The sequence below is a fragment of the Medicago truncatula genome, chromosome 6, assembly GCF_003473485.1.
Source record: "Medicago truncatula cultivar Jemalong A17 chromosome 6, MtrunA17r5.0-ANR, whole genome shotgun sequence".
Lineage (NCBI taxonomy): Eukaryota > Viridiplantae > Streptophyta > Magnoliopsida > Fabales > Fabaceae > Medicago > Medicago truncatula.
The window spans coordinates 27,398,138-27,420,064 of record NC_053047.1 but is presented as its reverse complement, the minus strand read 5'-3'; the positions used below and the strand labels follow the sequence as shown (position 1 = coordinate 27,420,064).

The 21,927-nt window shown below is 33.8% G+C and overlaps 2 protein-coding genes across 3 annotated transcripts; both read right to left on the bottom strand.

The window, feature by feature from the left end:
* Positions 1-3,361: 3,361 nt before the first annotated feature.
* On the bottom strand, positions 3,362-6,228 carry LOC25497244 (dehydration-responsive element-binding protein 1C). The gene is made up of 3 exons (XM_013597112.3): positions 5,487-6,228; positions 4,536-4,588; positions 3,362-4,379 (listed from the first exon to the last, which is right to left on the bottom strand). The coding sequence occupies exons 1-2, from the start codon at positions 6,090-6,092 to the stop codon at positions 4,562-4,564; spliced, it is 633 nt and encodes a 210-aa protein (XP_013452566.2). The 5' UTR covers positions 6,093-6,228; the 3' UTR covers positions 3,362-4,379; positions 4,536-4,561.
* A 4,564-nt stretch (positions 6,229-10,792) lies between these two features.
* On the bottom strand, positions 10,793-12,658 carry LOC25497245 (dehydration-responsive element-binding protein 1C). 2 transcript variants are annotated; one of them, XM_039834991.1, is made up of 2 exons: positions 11,830-12,658; positions 10,793-11,024 (listed from the first exon to the last, which is right to left on the bottom strand). In XM_039834991.1, the coding sequence occupies exons 1-2, from the start codon at positions 12,403-12,405 to the stop codon at positions 10,974-10,976; spliced, it is 627 nt and encodes a 208-aa protein (XP_039690925.1). In that variant the 5' UTR covers positions 12,406-12,658; the 3' UTR covers positions 10,793-10,973. The 2 variants fall into 2 exon arrangements, with proteins under 2 accessions (XP_039690925.1, XP_013452567.2); XM_013597113.3 differs by lacking the exon at positions 10,793-11,024 and adding an exon at positions 11,089-11,224 and having other exon boundaries at positions 11,830-12,657.
* Between the last annotated feature and the right edge of the window lie 9,269 nt (positions 12,659-21,927).

Sequence of the window (21,927 nt, the reverse complement as noted above, 5' to 3'; positions counted from 1 at the left end):
TGGATACGTGATACGTGTTTATTGAATATGCAAGTTGTCTATGAATGATCATGTGATTACGTGTTACGTGTTTATTGAATATGCAAGTTGTCTATGAATGATGATGTGATTACGTGATAATTGTTTATCAAATATGCAAAGTTACTTAAGATTGATTATGATGTTAATGTTAATTATGATTCGAATTACTTTGATTAACATTATTTTGTTATGAAATCTCACCCCTTCTGCTTGAAAATGTTGCCCTTCGTATGGGTAACTTGCAGGTGATCGTGCTTAGTGTGCAGTTTCCGTCGTGAGTGGCCTTGCCTTCACTGTGTCGTCTAGGTCGCTCTGATACGTAACGGGATAGGGCTATATGTTATGCATGCTTCGTTCTATTACGTGAATACTATGCTATTTGTTTATTGAACTAACTCCTTTGAGACTATTTTGATGGGGCCTGCGTGCCAAAACGTTTTATGATTATGATATAATTTCCGCTGCAATGTTTAAGATATTGGGTTAAATTATTATTTAACTGTTTTGGATTATGTTATATGTGGTATCCCGTTGTTTATGATGCTTACTCTGATAAATGATTTAAGAAATTTGTATATTGGAAAAACGGGGTGTTACAAACATCATTACAACACACCTGGTAGTAACACCCGCGGTGGACGTAACAATGCACCATTCAACGGTGGTTGAGTCAATAATTGTGGTGGTCGTGGTAAGGATTGAGGCGAAGGTCGTAACAACCAATCACAACATCATCAATATCCATTGTTCTAGTAACAAAAACAAAAGTGGGTCTTCCCACCATGGTCTGCATTGTGGCAACCATGGACCATGCCACCGTGTCTGTACCCAACAAAACGAAATTGGCATCATTAGTCTACTTCTCATCGCTAGCCATGGATTCTTAGTTCTAAGCCTCAATAGGCTTATATAACAATCGTGACAAGAAATAGAGCTCAACCATCATATGCATCAACCGACATTCAAGTTGCAATGCATACTTTATCTCTCACTCCATCTAATGATAAGTGGTACATGGACACAAAAGACACTTCTCAAATAACTGCAAATGGAGGTAATCTCACTTCTTATTCCAATATGAGAAATGATATTATTGTCGGTAGTGTTCATAATATTCCAGTTATTGGTCGTTGAAGTGCATTCGTACCTAATTCTCATCATCCCATAACCCTAAACATTGTATTACATCCACCTCATTTAATCAAAAATCTTGTTTATGTCAGAAAATTTACAATTGATAATGATATGTATGTTGAATTTGATCCGTTTTGTTTTTCTGTGAAGGATTTTTAGTCAAGGATCTTTTTAATGAGATTTGATAGCTCAGGCGACCGCTATCCAATTACCAAAAGACCAACCACTATCAACTCATCATCATCCACCTTTGTCGCTATGTCCAAAGAATTATGGCATAACCACTTAAGACATCCGAGCACTAAAATTTTAATTCTCTTCAAAGAAACAATTTCATTTTATTGTAATAAGCTTCAAAAGCATTTCTTTTGTCATATTTTTTCTCTTTGAAAACAAATAAAATTACCATGTTATGAATCTTTTTTCTATACTATGATGCATGTTGATATTGTCCATAGTGATATTTGGACGTCACCTATTCTTAGTCCAGGTGGACATTGTTATTATGATTTATTCCTTGTTGATTTCACAAATTTTATATGGACTTTTCCAATTTCAAATAAATCTCAAGTGAAATCCATGTTTATTCAGTTTTGTGCTCATATTAAAACACAATTTCAATGAAAAATAAAATGATTACAAGGTGATAACAATGCATATCTTTATAAATTTTGTGACCTCAATGGAATGACATTTCGATTTTATTGTCCTTACACGTCTCCTTTAAACGGAAAATCTAAAAGAAAAATTCACACCATGAATAATATAATACGCACCCTTCTTGTCCATGCCCCTATCCCACCTCATTTTTGGTATCATGCACTAAAAATGGCCACTTACTACCGCAAAATCCTTCCCAACAAGAAGCTTGCCCTATAAACTCGCACGAAAATCCAAATAAACCCATCATAATTTCACCTTAAGCTTTTTGGTTGTCTATGTTACCCTCATATTCCTCTATCTAAAAATAAATTATAGTCTCGCTCAACCACATATGTATTTTTGGGTTATCCTTCCAATCGTAAAAGTTATAAATGTCATGAGTTGTCGAGTCATAATACAATTATTTCTAGGAATGTCACATTTGATGAAAATATGTTTTGGTTATCAACTATGAATTCTCCTCCTCCCTCTAATCATGACTTTTTGGATTCAAGCAACACACCATTTCTTAACCTCGACTCAATCTATTCATATAAAAACACTACTACCCAAAACAATTCCGCCCATACTCAAAATGCTAACCCATTAGCCACACCGAACTTATCACCAAATTTCACTGCTACAAACCTAACCTCCAAACACATGTCATCAACAAATCTATCATTTCCTCACCACAAACTGCTGACCAAATCAGCTCACCGCTGCACCCACGTCCCTCATCACAAATGAGCACACGAGATTAACATGGAATTTTTAAGCCTCACAAACTTTTTAATCTTCATACATCATCTCCACAATCAATTTCTTTGTTGCCTACCAATCCCATTCATGCATTACATGATTATAATTGAAAAATGGCCATGAAAAACGAATATGATGCTCTTATTGAAAATAAGACGCGTGACTTAGTGCCTCGTCTATCTAATGCTAATATTATTTGAAGTTTATAGATTTTCAGGCGTAAAAAGAAATATGTAAGGTACAAAGCTAAGCTTATATCTAATGTTGCATGTCAACAAAATGGTATCGATTATGGTGAGAGGTTCAGACCTTTCGTCAAACCAGCCACTGCTAGGGTGGTACTTACTGCCACTTTATCAAAATCATGGTGTCTTCGTCAATTATATGTCAAGAACACATTTTTGCACGGTAATCTTAATGAAATTGTCGACATACATCAACCACCAGGTTTCTGTAATCCTCAGAATCCTGATTATGTTGCTACCTTAGGTTTCTGTCATAGGATCTTTGATCTTTCCTTATTCATCTAATGCCGAGGTATAACTTATATATTTTTATATGTGGATGACATTATTCTGGCTACCACCTCTGATTCTCTTCATCCATCTATCATGACTTAAGTCGTCTCCGATTTTGTTATGAAGGATTTAGGTCCTCTTAGTAATTTTCATGATATTTCTGTTACCAGAGACACGAGAGGTATTTTCTGTCACAAGAGAAATATGCCAGGAAATTAAGTGTGTAGGTATATCGTCTTGCAAACCTTCTGCTACACTGGTGGACACACAATAAAAACCATGTGGCTCTTATGGAAATTTATATCTTATTGAAGCACTGCAATAATTTACTTTTACAAGACCTGATATTACGTAGTTTGTGTAGAAAGTGTGCTTGTTTATCCATGATCTAAAAACACAACATATGTCTTCCTTGAAGCGCATCATTTGGTACATTCAGGGCATTTTTTTACTTCAGTTTACATCTTTATCCTTCCTTCATTGATAAGCTCATCACTTATACTGATGCAGATTGGGTGGATGTCCAGACATTAGTAGGTCAACATATTGGTATTGTGTCAAACGACAACCTACTTTGTCTCGTTCCAATGATGAAGTCAAATATCGTAGAGTCACTAATGTAGGATCTGACTCCTGATGGCTTATGAATCTTCTGTTGGAACTACATTTCCCTGTTTCGAAAGCCACACTAGTTTATCGTGTAACTCTCTGGCAATCCCGCTCAACATCAACACATCAAGCACATTGAAATGGATATTCATTGTGTGTGAGAAAGTTACTCGTTGCTAATTTCATGTGCTGCATGTCCCTTCACGATATAAAATAGCCGACATATTTACTAAGGACCTCCCATGACACCTTTTTGATGATTTTCGACTTAGTCTGAATATCCGATAGCCTCTAGTTTTAACTACGAGAGTATGTAAATATTCACTACTAAAAAATTAAAAATTAGGGAGGGAAATTTTGTGAGGGAAAACGTGAAATCCCTCTCTAATTCCGTCACTAAATTTTGCGACCATAAAATTTGTGAGGAATTTTATTTTTTCCATCACTAATTTCCCTCCTAATTTTAGCAATAGCTTGATAGTCAAGATATGCTTAAGCTTGGTCGTCAAGACAAACTTATACACACACACATGATTATTCAATGAGAAAGGAACACAAATATTCTCTCACAAAATTTTTAAGAAATCTGGAATGTGAATCATGCCAACTTATTTTCCTCAGTGGAGAGTGACTTTTAATTAACACACACATGAGGGAGCTCTTGAAAGATTGGAGCTTTGATTATGCAGACATCTGCAATTTATGAAGATAAGGTTCCATCAATTATTCAAGATATGAAAATGAATTTGTCAAAAAAAATATGAAAAAGAAGTTAGAGTCTAATTCCAAAGAAGCTGTATATATTAATTCTAAATGAAACACATGAGGAAATAGTTGAGAAAACTTAACCACTACAATTGCGGTCACAATCCAAGTCATTTTAACTGACTTTTTTTTAATACCTACAAAAGAGAAGAGAACAATAAGCGGTGAGACACTGATTTAATTACATCCTTGATCCTTCAACTTAATGCAATTAGCTAAGTAAGCCAAATGCCAAAAGTTGAAATTGCAATCAAAATGCCTATTTTTTTGTTGATGAATACCAAAGGTCAATATTAATAGATAGACAGATATTTTGATATTCTTTTATAGTATATACTACCTCCGTCCCTAATTATAGGGCCCTTTAGAAAAAAATAACGGGAATTAAGAAAATTGATAGTGATAATAAATTTGTTGGTAATTACCATTGGTTTTACAATTTTATCCTTAAGAGAAAGAGAGTTAATTTATGTTTTCAATATAGTATTTAATGTTGATTGAAGAAAAATAAACAAAATAAATAGGGGTATGATGGTGAAAAATTAATTAATGCACTTGGAAATAACAAAGGGGTCTTATAATAAGAGACAAAAAAATTCTCAAAAGGGTCTTATATTTAGGGACGGAGGTAGTAAATAAAAGAGATAAGATGCACTTTATGCCTGATTAGTGATTATATTCACATATAAGCTACAAATTAAAAATCCTTTTGAAATCCAACTTGTTGTATATAGATATATTGCAGTTGTGTAATTTAAACACAATTTCTGACACCACGTCTCAACACCGTATATCATCGAGTGTGGACTTCGGTGTCAAAAAATGAACAAACATTTGAAGATAGAGAAAAAACAATTTAAAACACAAAATCCGTATAAATATACGGTACCTGTGTCCTAAACTGTGCAAACAAAACATTTCCCTACATAAAATCCATACCACTAACAAAAATTGTAGTATAGACATTTTCAATTCTACAATCCAAAAAAAAAAACAAAACCAAACTCTTCAATTTTAGAAGTTCCATAGGGATACCTCTTCATCTTGAAAGTCTTGTAAATCAAAATTTTCATACTCATGCTCCATACTATGTGTAGGGGACATTAACGCCATATTCCTCCACATCTCTGACATATTCAACACTTCCTCTTCTTTTTCGACTTCCACACAAAACATATTCAACACTTCCTCCTCTTCTTCCAATTCAACACAAAATAAACTAAGTTCTTCTGTGACGACGACAGCCACAACGGTGTCAATGTCGTTAGTCATTAAAGTCTTGTCTGGTCTGAAAGCCTCGGCGGCTTCTGCAGCTGCCCTTTGAATGTCTTTTGCTTCAGCGGAGGCAGGAATAGGAAGCCTCCACACCGAGTCTGCAAAGTTGAGACAGGCATAGCGGCCCCTTAATGCCATGGCTGCAACGTCGTGTGCTCGTGCAGCCATCTCAGCCGTTGGAAAAGTCCCTAGCCAAATCCTAGTCTTTTTGTTGGGTTCCCTCATTTCACAAACCCATTTATCTAAGTTCCTCTTCCTCACACCCCTATACACCGGGTGGCGAGTCTCCTTAAACTTCTTCCTCCCGGCCGGTTTCTTCGGGCAACTTTCCGCTAATCGCCCCTCCCCATTGTTATTAGTAAACATATGTATATGTTAGAGAAAGTAGGAAAAGGGTTTTGAGAGAGAAAGTGTGAACTGAAGATAGAGAGTTGGGGAGTTGGTGTTACGAGAGTGAAGAGTATGTTGTTATATATATATACGGAAGCATGGTTGGGTTTATTTGAAGAGTGTAAGTGTGTGTGTTTCGTGTGAGTTGGATATTTTAGAATTGTAAACTGTTTAAGAAGCCAGGTGGTTGGTTATAGCTATTGTGATTGCTCATTGGCTATAATGAATTATTTTGAAAGAGAAAGGTAAACTGACGAGAAACGAGAGTTGAGTAGAAACAGAGAGAGAAATTGTGCTTATGTGAAGTACAGGTGACATCGATCAAAGAGACTTGGCTCAAAGCAATCAATGCTATCAAAATATCATTCCCTTTTTTTTTTTTTTTTTTAAGGCATGTTATAAAAATATCTTTTGTGGTACGGGTACGATATTATTGTCACTAAAGCATTCATAGTAATTCATAGTAGTATACTTCTTGCCATTCTCTAACTCTTCACTTCTTTATATATAAGTGTGAAAGAGACGTTGTGAATTGCCAGCACATCAAAATAGAGTCGTTTGAAGCTTTGATCAATCACCAATGATCTTTTGTCTGATATGTTTATTGTCCTATGAAGGATTAATTTCAAATCCATTCCAAGTATGAAGGAACATTGTTGCAGGCAGAGCTGTTATTCTTGTCTTGTAGCGGAGACACAAACTGAGTAGTGGAGATAATGGTTATACACTTCGTACAATTGTACTTTGTCAACGCTCTTCAAGGAACAAGCATTCAATGCCTTCAAATCCTTTCAAAATAGGCGTTGCTTCACTTTTCTGGTCTTCTGCAATGCTTAGACGAGATTAAATCCATTGAACAACATTTGAAGCTTTAAGTCTTGCATCTCCTGATGAACTTCAGCTTCTAGCGATCTTCTGCTTCTGATGAGATGCTTCTAATGAACTTGCTTCTGATGACATCATCACTTCAGAAGCACTTGACTTCAGGAGCACTTCTCTTCAGATGTTTCAAGCTTCCTTTTTGTTGATTCCATAGTTCTCTTTTGTTCTTCCAGAAGCTAATAAAGATATCAAATCTTTGTTATGCTCCTGTACACTTGAACAAAGATTAGCATATCCAATTGACAATTTTTAATATCTAATTATCATCAAAACTCTCAAAATGTAATATTCAACACATTTTGTTCCAAGAGCCCCTGCATTATAGTTACCTTTCTTTCTTTCTTTTTATATTTCTCAGCTAGTACAATTAAAGAGTTATATTTACTTACTTGGTGTATCAACTTGTTATCTCCCAAAATGTCAGATACTTTTGGACCACTTTCCTCATTCACCACCATCTTTCACTCCTCACTTCTTTAGATTTCAATATTAGTAAGTGTGTTGTTTCTGCATTGGTTGACAACCTAGCCACGTCTTGTGCTTCCAACTTCTTAGATTTTTCTTGAGCAATGGAACTAGCTAGGTAGTGTGTTGTTTCTGCATTGACCTTTTTGAGTGGTTTTTCTCTAATTCTTTTTTTTTAACAAGTGATGAATTAAATATGAATTTTTTAAATTTCAAGTGCTTAAAAATTCATATTTAATTCATATTTTGTTAAAATATTCAAAAAAATTTGTAGAAGAGATTGTTATAGAATTATAAACATCTATATAAAAATATATTCAAAAAAACAAAGACATTTTTTTAAAATAAAAAACAATCATGCATAATGCAAAAACTTATTTCTACTATTGATCAATATGTCTTTTTTTTTGAGCAAATTGATCAATATGTCTTATTGTTAGATTAAATGTGACTTATTAATCTAATTGTGAAGGACAAATTTGTGCTAGTGCAAGACTTAATTCCGTGTTCACATTAGAGAAAGCATATATTGAGGCTTATTCCCACCTATAATTACTTTGTTTGCTAGACAAAGTTTTTTTATTTTTTTTAAATAAAGGCAAAAAACTTTGGGAGATATAGTTAGTATGGCGTAAGTTATGGAATTGTGTAGGTACGAGGAGTTACCAACTCATTCCAATTATTATTGTAAACAGTTGATATGGGTCCATAGTTTTGTTTTCATTTCATTTCCATAATATTTCTTAATCTTGAATTTTCGTACACTATGTTTGTTTGGATTTATGTATGCGTATGGACAATTGCATTCCACATGTTTAGAAATCAATCGCTCGTTTGTTTCTCTTTATTGATGTCGGTATAATGTTTTTCTTAATGACAATACACAACAACTCACAATTATCTTTCTGACAAGACACACCAGTAAGAAAAACAGAAAATCAGCTCTGATACCAAAAAAATCAGCACCAGTAGCTAACCAAGATGTCACAACAGCCGAAACCCATGCTGGTTTTTATTAATAATAATATTTCACACTTTCAATCTAGATTTTTTTTCAACAGATTTTATTTTTGCTCTTTATTTTCTTGTGAATAATTGGTTAGTTTCTCAATAGACAATTTGTTTTGAACAAACAAAAATGATGTATATAAAAGTGCTGCAGTTATCCCAGCATAAAGCGTTCAAAAGAGAATAACCACTCAAGAGTATTTACAAAGAAACGATGCTAGCCATAGCAAAGCACCAATGGAAAAAACACAAACAGACAAAATTATGAGTGGACGCCCATACAATGGAGCGGTTTCATCCACCAGTCATGGTAGCTATACATAAAAGTTGTCTGTTTTGACTTTAACCAAAAAAAGATGTCAGCTTAACTTTTTCGATAAGTAAAAAAGGTGTCGAGGTCGTGTTATTGAACACACGGTCATTCCTCTCTTTCCAAAGAATCCAAACTGTGGTAAACCAAATAATTTTGAAGAACCCAGGCATGTAAATAAATTGTGAAATGTTGAAAAATATCACCATGTAAAACTGAAGAGATACCCAGCCAAAGCCAAACCTGAGACCAAAGTGAACCGAAGATGTCACATCCTAAAAATAAATGATTTGCTGTCGCTTGACTCCCGCAACCAGATACACAAACCGCATCTTCGTGAGAAATGACCCTCCGCTGAACCAAATTATCCTTAGTTGGAAGTCTATTGCGAAGAAGGCGCCACACAAACACCGACACCTTAGAAGGAATCTCCTGATGCCAAATGTCGATAGCCTGGTGCCTATCCCCCAAATCAGCCGTGGTAGTAAGGAAGCGGTAAGCCCACCGAACCGAATATCCATGCATAGGATCTAACAGCCACGTCCAAGTGTCCTCTACAGTTTCCTGAAACAAAGTTATGAAGTAACACAGAACACTCGCTCACGCTCTCCTCCTCCCAAGCAAACAAACGTCGACGCCACAATCTCTCCCTCCCTTCTGCCGCCCTAAAATCCTCCACATCTTCTCCACCGAATACTCCTTGTCTATAGACAAGTCAAAAAGGAGGGGAAATTTAATTTTCAAAGGAATTTCCCCAACCCAAATGTCATGCCAGAAGTAAGTACTCCTCCCATCTCCAACTACCCTCCGTATATTACTATCAAACCACCTACCAACTCCCTCACCAACCCCTTCACAGATCCTACACAAAGACCGCCACCAAGCCGAACTATGATTATCTCCCTCTTTCAACCGATCCCCCTCCTCACCATAACAAAGCTTTTAACACTTGGTACCACAATCCCTCTTTGTGCAATCCTCAACATCCTGATTATATTTCTGCCTTAGTTTTCTGTCATAGGATCTTTGATCGTTCCTTATTCATCTACTGTCGTGGTATAACTTATAACTTTTTATATGTGGATGACATTATTCTGGCTACCTCCTCCGATTCTCTTCGACAATCCATCATGACTAAACTCAGCTCCAATTTTGTTATGAAGGATTTAGGTCCTCTTACTTATTTTCTTAGTATTTCTGTTACTAGAGACACAAGAGGTATTTTCTATCACAAAAAAAATATGCCTAGGAAATTTTTAAGTGCGCAGGCTTGTCGTCTTGCAAACCTTATGCTACATTGGTGGACACACAAGCAAAACTATGTGGCTCTTATGGAAATTCATATCTTATTGAAGCACTGCAGTACTTGAATTTTACAAGACCTGATATTACTTAGTTTGTGCAACAAGTGTGCTTGTTTATGCATGATCCAAAAACACAACATATGTCCAAAAACACAACATCTTTATCCTTCCTCCATTAATAAGCTCATCACCTAAACTGAAGCAGACTGAGGTGGATGTCCAGACATTAGTAGGTCAACATATGGGTATTGTGTTTATCTTGGGGACAACCTCATCTCCTGGTCTGCCAAAATACAACCTACATTATCTCGTTCTAATGCTGAAGTGACATATCGTAGAGTCGCTACTGTAGTGTATGAGTCATCTTCTGTTGGAACTACATTGCCCTGTTTCGAAAGCTATATTAGTTTATCGTGTATCTCTCTGGCAATCTCGTTCAACATCAACACACCAAGCACATTGAAATGGATATTCACTTTATGTGTGAGAAAGTTACTCGTGGCTAAGTTCATATGTTACATGTCCCTTCACGATATCAAATAGCTAACATCTTTACTAAGTACCTCCCGCAACACCTTTGTGATGATTTTAGAATTAGTCTGAACATCCGGCAATCTTCAGTTTTGACTACGAGGGTGTATTAGAATAAATTATAGTATAACATTATATTTTATATTTAGCAAATATCTTCTATATTGAGCAATAGCTTGGTAGTCAAGATAGGCTTAAGCTTGGCCGTTAAGACAGACTTATACACACAGACATGATTATTCAACCAGAAAGCAAGATGAATATTCTCTCTCATATTCTATCACATAAATATTAAGAAATCTGAAATGTGAATCATGCCAACTTATTTTCCTCAGTGGAGAGTGGCTTTTAAATATCTCACACATGATGGTGCTCTTGAAAGAGAAAGAGTATAGAGAACACTAATGTCTGCAATTTATGAAGATAAGGTTCCATCAATTATTCAAGATATGAAAATGAATTTGTCAACAAAAATAAGTTAGAGTCCAGTTCCAAAGAAGCTGTCTATATTAATTCTAAATGAAACACATAGGGAAATAGTTGAGAAAACTAGATATCTACAATTGCGGTCACAATCCAAGTCATTGTAACTGATTTTTTTTTAATACCTGCAAAAGAGAATAGAAGAATAAGATATATGTGAGACACTGATTTTAATTATATCCCTCAACATATTGCAATTAGCTAATTAAGCCAAATGCCAACAGTTGAAAATGCCTTCTATTTTTGTTGTTGAATACCAAAGGTCAATATTAATATTTATACATAGAGATATTTTGACATTCCAAAGTTTTATTATTCTTTTATATATAAATAAAAGAAGTAAGATGCACTTTATGCCTGATTAGTGATTCTATTCACATATAAGCTACAAATTAAAAATCCTTTTGAAATTCCAACTTATAGTATATAGATATATTGCATTTGTGTAATTTAAACACAATTTCTGACACCACGTCTCAACACCAAATATCATCGAGTGTGGACTTCGGTGTCGAAGAGAGAACAAACATTTGATGATAGAGAAAAAACAATTTAAAACTCAATCCGTATAAACATACGGTACTTGTGTCCTAAACTGTGTCAACAAAACATTTCTCTACCTAAAATCCATACCACTAACAAAAATTGTAGTACAGACATTTTCCGTTTTACAATCCAAACAAAAAAAAGTAAACCAAACACTTCAAGTTCAGAAGTTCCATAGCGATACCTCTTCATCTTGAAATTGTACATCAAAATCTTCATACTCATGCTCAAAACTATGTGTAGGGGACATTAGTGCCATATTTTTCCACAACTCTTGCATATTCAACACTTCCTCTTCTTTTTCGACTTCCACACAAAACATATTCAACACTTCTTCCTCTTCTTCCACCGCAACGACAACAGCCACAACCGTGTCAATGCCAGTAGTCATTAAAGTCTTGTCTGGTCTGAAAGCCTCAGCGGCTTCTCCAGCTGCCCTTTGAATGTCTTTTGCTTCAGCGGAGGCAGGAATAGGAAGCTTCCACGCCGAGTCTGCAAAGTTGAGACAGGCGTAGCGGCCCCTCAATGCAATTGCTGCAACGTCGTGTGCACGGGCAGCCATCTCGGCTGTTGCAAAAGTCCCTAGCCAAATCCTAGTCTTCTTATTTGGTTCCCTCATTTCACACACCCATTTATCTAAGTTCCTCTTCCTCACACCTCTATACACCGGGTGGCGAGTCTCCTTAAACTTCTTCCTCCCTGCTGGTTTTTTTGGGCAACTCGCCGCTAACCGCCCCTCCCCGTTGTTACTTGTATACATATGTATGTATTGGAGAAATATGAAAGAGGTTTTGAGATGGAAGGAGGGTGCTCAAGATAGAGTTGGTGTTAAGTTTTAAGAGAGTGAAGAGTAAGGTGTTATATATAGAGGGCAGCATGATTGGTTTCAATTGAACAAAAAATTAAGGTAACAGGCAGAGTGTGAGCATGTGTTTGTTTTGTTTGAGTGATTTGGATATTTTAGAATTGTAACTGTGTAAGAAGCCAGGTGGTTGGCTATAGTTATTGCAGACTTTGCGATTGGTCATTAGTAATGATGAATTATTTTGAAGAAGTGTAAGTGTGTATAAAAATTACGATTTCATGCCATCAAAATATCTATTTTCTTGAAGGCATGTTATAAAAATATCTTTTTTTCTTGAGGCATGTTATGAAAATATCTATACTACATCAAATAATGTATGTTGTTAAAGGATTCAAAGGAATATACTACTATTTTATGGTAAATTCTATGGTACATCCAGATATTTGAGTGTAACAGTACGCTAAATCATTAAATTAATAATTAAATGAATTTTTATTTTTTTGAAGAAAAAGATTTTTTTCCGTCATTAACAATTATAAAAATTAAATTTTATTTACCAAAAGCGTCGACGAAATAAAATTTAATTTTATTGAATTTTTATTACTCATAACGAAAAATATTGATTATTTTTTATGACAAAATGTTAAAATTTAATATGATTCTTATAAGGAAAATGCTAGATATCAAAAATGATTTTATAAGAAAGATTCAAGAATGATATGGCACAATAATTACCTTTAGATTTCAGTCTCATTTATTAATCTTTCATAAAAAAAAGAAAATACATAACACCCATCACCCCATGATTTCTGGCCAGGCTGAGATTTTATTGGTTAACATTAATTTCAGAACTATTTCTTGATAAAATCTAAGGGTGATTATTCTGCCATGTCATTCTTAAAATTTTCTTGATAAAATCTTTCTTGATATATAGCATTGCTCTTCTTATAAACAATGAAATTATGTTTTTTCTTATGAAATTATGTTTTCTAAAACATAAACATTGACAAATAGCTCTTTACTTCTTAATTGTTAATTTATCAATTTAGGCTTAATTGCACTTTTGGACCCCTATCTTTCCAAAAGTTGCGGTTATGGACCCCTAACTAATTTAAATACAAAACAGTCCCCTATGTTTTGATTCTTTGGCAGTTTTGGACCCCCAAGGCAAAAATAATAATAATTATTGACACGTGGCACCTCACTTAGGGTGCCACGTCAGCGTTGACCGAGTCAACAATGGACTGGAGGTCCAAAACTGCCAAAGAATCAAAACATAAGGAGCTGTTTTGTATTTAAATTAGTTAGGGGTCCATAACCGCAACTTTTGGAAGGGGTCCAAAAATGCAATTAAGCCATCAATTTATAAAGAAAGAGTATCGGTATACCCCAATTTATGAGATGTATCATAGAAGTTCCCCTTTTTTTCGGGGCCAGAAATTCCTAACTTTTGTCTCATGGTACGCCACTGTGACCATGAAGATGTATATATATAATACTCATAACTTGCCTTCTTACAAAGAACTTAAAAAAAGAAGCTTAAATATGTCTTTCGTCCCTACAAATATAGGCCATTTGAATTTTCATCCCTGAAGTTACTAATCCTTCCAATCTGCCCCTGCAAATATTAATCATTTGACTTTTGGTCCTAATTACATCTGATTAGTAACTTCAGGGACGAAAATTCAAATGACCTATATTTGCAGGGATGAAAGACCTATTTAAGCAAACCACCTCGCCCAATCATCACTTGCCACATGGGCACCACGTCGCTAATGACAGCCCACTTCAGCAAAAAAACCTAATTAGGATCAAAAGTCAAATGATTAATATTTGCAGGGATAGATTGGAAGGATTAGTAACTTCAGGGACGAAAATTCAAATGACCTATATTTGCATGGACGAAAGACATATTTAAGCCAAAAAAAATATAATTATTGTGAAATTCATGATAAAGACCAAATAGGAATTTAGAAAATTGTTTCTCAAAGAAGGGTTACACACTTATACGTAGTCTATAGAAATAAATATTTTGATACTTGAAAAATAATTGAACTCTTAAAGCCTCTTATCAAAAATCACTAAAAGAAGATCGATGAACCAGATTTGCTTGTTATTTGGATCAGGGTTGTCTCAATTATTAGGCCAGCAAAGCTATTTCTTTAGGTCCCAATTTATTTTAACTAGTATACATGTTTATGTTATTATTACTAGTAAGATAGTAGTAACTTTTAGGTTTACTAAACCTACACCCAAACAAGGCACATGTTGGGCCTTGTAACACCCTAAACTCTTAAAACGAGAAATCACGTAAATAATACAAATCATATAAGAATTTAGATGTTACTTCTTCTATAAGTCCAAACATGCATAATTAATTTTTCAAAACATTGCAGTGGATTTATATCATAACATCTCATCAACAGATAATAAGAATTCTCCAAGGTAGCCATGACACATATCTCATAATACATCACTAAAATAAATCCTCAATCTCATCATACTGAGTGATTAATCTCATAAAGACATAAAACATAAATAACGACAGACATACATCCTAATCAGAGCCCGACACACTAAGACTCCAAAAGAAAAAGACGAGATAGCTTCAAAGCTAGCCTCAAGCAGACTCACAACAAAGCAACTAATCATGCATGCCGTCTACCAATTCATATGGATAAGGTAGGCGGTCAACCAAATGACCACTAGGGGTTAGATAACATTCAATCATTTAAAATATAATCAACTACAAACCTTAAAGGATTCCATGCATAGCACATATACATACTCTACATTCCTAGAATACTAACTCCACATGAATATTATCTTCAACTCAATATCAATCATGTTATCATACTTCTTTCATAGCATATCAACATATTCATTCTTTAACCAAATCATCATCAAAACTTGTCACCTAAATAACATCAATCAATATAAGAATTTCTCACTTCATTTCATATTTAGCTTAATCATTAAACTACATCAAATTTATCATTTAGGAAGTATAAGAATACATGCAAATTTAATCGTTTTACATAAAGCACATACTTTCTCTAAAGTATACAATTCATCTAATTCATATCAATCATATGGATCATATAAGCTCTTGCCTAATCAACTCAAAAATACAATTCATCATTTTCAAACCAAGGAAATTGTCATCAGCAAAGAAGGCACCAAATCAAACACATATGATTCATACTTAATTACTATCACCAAAATAACTACCATCAAATAAAATCACCAATCGTACAAGCAATCACAAAAGACAACAAACATCATCATGTGCACATCTTTACACAAGTCACATTATTCACCGATCACCTAAATCACCAAATTCATATAATGTGTAACAACCTGTTTTTCGCTAGAATTAGTTCAATTATTTATTATGTGTTTATTTGTGATTAATTATCTCTATGTGTATTTTATTTGGGATTAGTTGATTTTGGCTTAGAATTTTGTATTTTGGTCATTTTTAGACTAAGGGTTATTTTTGTCATTTGACGAGTAAAGAAAAATTAGTCATTTTTATTAAGAAGGGTATTTTTGGTGAGAATAGTTATTTTTACTAAGTTACTAGTGAGTTGGAGTAATTATTTAGAGATGATAATTATTCGGTATTTTGACGGTTTAAGTGAGTAGTAACTTTTGAAAATTAGTTGGTAAAGATGTTGAGCCCATTATGACAATCTGAAACCTAGCCCAATTAGAAGGTGATATAGAAACATAACTCTTATGAAAAATTAGGTTAAACCTTTCATTATTTCATTTCACAAAAAACATAAGAGGTAAAGAGAAAAAGTGGATCAAGAGAAAAGAAGAGGAAGCTAGAGAGAGAGTTTGGGGTTTGAAGAGCTAGGAGCTAAATTGAGGCCATAACTAGGATCCTTAAAGTTAGAGGTAAGGGAGATAGATTCCTTTCATCAATGAAGCTATAATCTTTTATTTTCAATTGTAGGTTTAAGTGCTTTAATTTTTGTGTTAATTGTGAATTTTGTGATTTTTGATGATGAATTGTGTGTTCTTAATTCATGTGCAATTATGAGTATGTTAAACTTCATGAATTTGTTATGTTATGTGCATAAAATTCATAGTTGTTGTTGCTGATAAGTTGTTTTGATGATTTTAGCTTATTTGAGTCTAAATTATGAATTGATAAGTGATTATTGTTAAAATATGTTTAAATTCACTTCATAGATGTTTACACATGTTTGTATGTTGATTGGTTTTGAATTAGTGTGATTGTTTGTGAAGTTTGAATGAAAAATGAAAAAATGTAGGCTTTGGTGAAAAATGAACATAATGATGATTTTGATGAGAATTGATGTTATGATTCCATGTTTGTTGTTTTTTTATTATCTTTTGATGTATATTAACTAATAAACAAGTTTGGGGACGAATTTGGGTCAAAGGAAATCAAAACGGGATATTGGGATGAAAAGTGATGGGTTCTCGAGAGGGAAAATCCAAGAATAGGGATTATGTTCTGGTGTAGCTTGATGGGCGAGTTGCACAGTGCACAACCCCATGTTTTGGGTGTTCCAGGTGTTTCGGGGTTAATCCTGACTGTCCAAAATGATTCTTTTGATGTGTATTTAACTGTTGTTATGCTTTCTAAACCTTTGAAAACATCAACTTATTTAGATTGAACTTGGTATTTGTGAATCAAATCAAACATTTTAAAAAAATGTTAAAGAACGCATAATTTTCCGAAACTTGTTTTTCTTAAGAGAAAATGGTAGTGTTAGGGTTGTTTACTGTAACTATGATTTATGAAATGGTTTTGGATGGTTTACATGAGCTTTAACTTGATTTTGCTTTTAAAATGAAATTCTTTTGAAAAATGATAAGGTGAGGCGAACTTAGTGCAATTATGAAATTAATCGGAATTGGCCTATGACGCGTATATGCATATGCTATTGTAATCTTATGTGAGTAGTACACATGCCTTGTTGAGGTGTTTGCTCATGTTTACCTTGTTTTGTAAAATTACTTAGAAAATGTAGAAAGTGGTTAAAATAGACAAACTTTGTTAAAATGTGATTTCAAAACCGGATAACTTGCAATTGACTACATGCTTAAGATGATATGATATAGAATAAGAATGAATCAATGTTGGTTGGATGTTTAATATGGTGAATGTCATGAAGTAGATATATGTATGTAGTTTTTTATATTCTATGATATTTTATCACTCAATATGTTGAGGTTTCAGATTTATTCTGTAGATGTATTATGATTATGTGGCATAGCTACTTGGAGATTTTTATTTATCTGTTGATGAGATATTATGATATTATATTCCGCTGCGATGTTTGAGAAAAATTATTTATGTATGTTTTGACTTATAGAAGAAGTAGCATCTAAATTCTTTGTTTGATTTGTATTATTTCAGTAATTTATCACTTTAAGGGTTTAGGGTGTTACATAATTCACCAATCATAATTCATATAATTCACCAAGTTTCATCAATGCACATAATCACCAAATCACACAGTCAAGTATGACACAATTTCACCAAATATCAGATGCATGTAATGTTCTAGACTCTTCTCTAGATGCATGTGGTACCATTAGGATTCCAGAGATAATTTTACCGTTAATGAATCCACCAACATGATAAACATCATCAATTATGTTCTGCAGAAGCTATGTAATAAACATTACCAATTACATTCTTCAAATCACCTTTAAATGACTACGAATGCATGGACTTCAAGTAAGGACTCGACAATGCATAACTCACACACACACAGATATATATATATATATATAAAGGTGAGAAAAACACAAGAAGGGGGAGTTTAATTGTGGTTTCTTTTTATTCTCCTAAGACTGAATTCACTGTTCAGAACCTAATAGAGTTCAACTTTTGAAATAATGTTTAGAGTCTAGTTGCAGCGGATAAGTAAAGAGAGAGAGAGAGAAGAAAGACACAAAGCAATTATACAGGTTCCTTCCACAAACCGGAAGTATTCTTGTTCCCTTAGCACTTCCAAGGAGAGTTCAATAAAATCAATATCTGATTATAAATGTTCACTGCTCAAAATACCAAGAGACTTCAAACTACTCAAGCACAACTGCAAGAGACTTCTATTCAAACAGAATTACAAAGAAAATTGTTTGAGGTTGAACAGTTGATATACAATCAGTGGTGTTCACAAATACAAATCAAATACAGACTCTTAAGACTCTCGAATTTCTAAGATATGAAGGTTGATAAGAAATTATAAGTGAACTTTAATGTGGAACAATTTCAGAAGAGTTTTGACACTTGTAAATTTGTTGTGAGTCTTTTGGAAATCTTCAAGTCTTTAATCCATTATATAGTGGTGTGAGAGAGACGTTGATGATTTTCAGCACATCAAAAGAGTCGTTTGAAACTTGATCAAATCACCAATGATCTGTTGCTTGATTTGGTTATTGTCCTAAGAAGAAACAATTTCAAATCCATTCCAAGTATAGAGGAATACCAGTGTAGTCACAATGATGAGATAAAACCGCAAGTGCACGGTCTTATCGAAGTAGTAATGAAAAGAGTATTGTTCCGATAGGGAGTTGTTTAATTCAATTAACTTTAGTTGGTGATTAGAAGAGAATTAAGAATGTAAGATTGTTGTTTTCAAATGATTGAAAGAGAAAATAATAATAAAAGAGAGCCTTGGGATCGTTGGTCCGTCATAGGCGACAAAATCATTCACAAGCCAAGCCATTAAACCTAAACCTTATTTTAGACCTAGTTTCTAATGACGAGTTTCTTTTAAGCCTATCACATCTCCTATCGGTCTCAGTGAGTGTGTTCCTCTAGCAAGCATGCCTATTTTCATGGTTGATTACTATTAGAATCCTTGAAGATCGAAACTCTATAAGTCTCAAGGTTCACTAGACTATTTTCATGTTTCGCAATCATTGTCTAAATTTACTTGATCGAATATTAAAGCTCCACTTTCGTTTTATGAATTAACATTTGGAATGATGGATTAACGATTATCAAACCCTCCACTTTCGTTTCCACAGTTTGATAATATTTAATCCATGTTAAAACGGTGAATTTATAAGAGAAACTAGGTTTATACAATACTAAGGTTTAAGGCTTGACTTGATTACGATTATGTCATTAGACTTATCCAACAATCCCAAGACATAAGAAGTCTACTCACTCATGGTCATCGTAGACATGGAGAAGAAGAGAGAAAGCATAAAAGTAAATAACAAGAAAGTAAAAGAAAAGAAAAGAACTTTTATTAGAAAGACAATTGTCACTTATTGAATTCCAAGAAAAGATGAATATTTGTGATGGCTAGCTACTCTATTTATAGTTTACATTCGACTTAAAATCTAAGCAATCACTAGAATGTTCCACAAGTAAACTAAAACAGAGTAGCTTAAAATCTAAGCAAAAGCAACAAAAGTAGTTCTGGAGGGTGGCACGGCCGTGCCAAGCCTAAGACGGGCCGTGCCAAGTTTCTGACTTGAGAGAGATATATTTTTGTCTCCGAATCTTCGTATTTTCATACCGAAACAGCTCCAAAACCATTTTCTTTTGCTCCAAGACTCAATCCATCAAATATTCGTTCCTGAAATATAATAATATGCAATTGTAGTAAAATAGCTCAAAAAGGAAATAATATTAAAATAAAATAAACTTAAATCTAATTAAAACAAAACTAAATAACATATTAAAATAGATAATAAATGAATCATCACACTATTGTTGTTCTTGTACTATTGCAGACACAAAACAGAGTAGTGGAGATAGTAGTTGTACAATTGTACTATTGTCCTTTTCCAACATTCCCCAAAGAATAAGAATCAAATGTCTTCCAATTCCTATGAAATAGCCATTGCTCCAGACTTTTATTCCTTCTGCAATGATAGGCATAATAATAACAACATTTAACAAACTTTAAAGCTTCCAGCTTCTGATGATCTTCAGCTTTTGGTGAAAAACTTCTGATGAGAGTACTTCTGATGACGTTAGCTTCTGTTGATCTTCAGAACCTCTTGATTTCAAAACCTCTTTCCTTCAGACGCTTCCTTGCAACTCAAGCTTCCTTTTTGTAGATTCCATTGCTCTCATTTGTTCTTCAGAACCTATGCTTTAAAGAGACGTTTCAAATTTTTGTCTATGGTCCTGCACACTTTACAAATATTAGCATATTCAATTGACATCTTTTAATACCTTGTTATCATCAAAACTCAAAGGGTAATGTTAAACACATTTTTTTTCCAACAATAAATATATATCACTATAATAACCATCACAAATTATGTTTTTCAACAACATTTGCATTATGAAATAGTTACATCCATACAATCAATAAGTCCCAATTCAACAAGTCATCATCAATTCATCAAGTTAAAATCACCAAGGAAATCATCATCATAAACATCATCAGCTATTAACACATGAAGGGAACGATAAAGTTTCAAAATCACATTTTGCATAAAAGACGGACAACTAACCACATCATGGCATTCATTGTATTTAATACTCAATCATCATTGATTCATTCGTATCATATCCTATTATCATGAGAGTAAAGCCACTTACAAGTTATCCAGTCTTAAACCACATTTTAATAAAGTTCGTCTATTTTCACAACTTTCCACATTTTCTAAGTAATTCAACAAAACAAGGTAAACACGATCAAACACCTAAACAAAGCATATACACTACTCACATAAGATCACAGTAGCATATGCATATACGCAGCATAGGCCAAAATCGATTAATTTCAAAGTTTCACTAAGTTCGTCTCAATTTGTCGTTGTCCAAAGGAATTTCAATTTTAAAATTAAACCAAGTTAAAACTCATGAATACCATTGAAAACCATTTTATAAATCATAATTACAGTAAAAAAACTTAACCCCACCCTTTTCCTTTGAGAAAAACGAGTTTCAGAAAATTATGTGTTCTTGAGCATTTTTCAAAAAGTTTGATTCGATTCACGAAACCAAATTCAATCCAATTAATTTGATTTTTCCAAAGGTTTAGAAAGTTTGATAACAGTTTAATACATCAAAAGAATTAGTTTGGACAGTTCGAATCGACCCCGAAGCACCCGAAACACCCAAAACATGGGGTTCTGCATGTTGCAACACGCAACGACGAGCTACACCAGAACATAATCCTTTATCTTGGGTTTTCCCTCTCGAGAACCCATCACTTTTCACCCCAAAATCCCGTTTTTGATCCCCTTTGATCTAAATTTGTCCCCCAAACATGTTTATTAGTTAAAATACATAAAAAAGCAATCAAAACAATAACAAACATGGAATCATAGCATCAATTCTCATCAAAATCATCTTTATGTTCATTTTTCTCCAAAACCTACATTTTTATTTTTCATAATTCATTCAAACTTCAAAAACAACCACACCAATTCAAACTCCATCAACATACAAACATAAATAAACATTTATGAAGTGAATTTAAACATGTTTCAACAATAATCACTCATCAATTC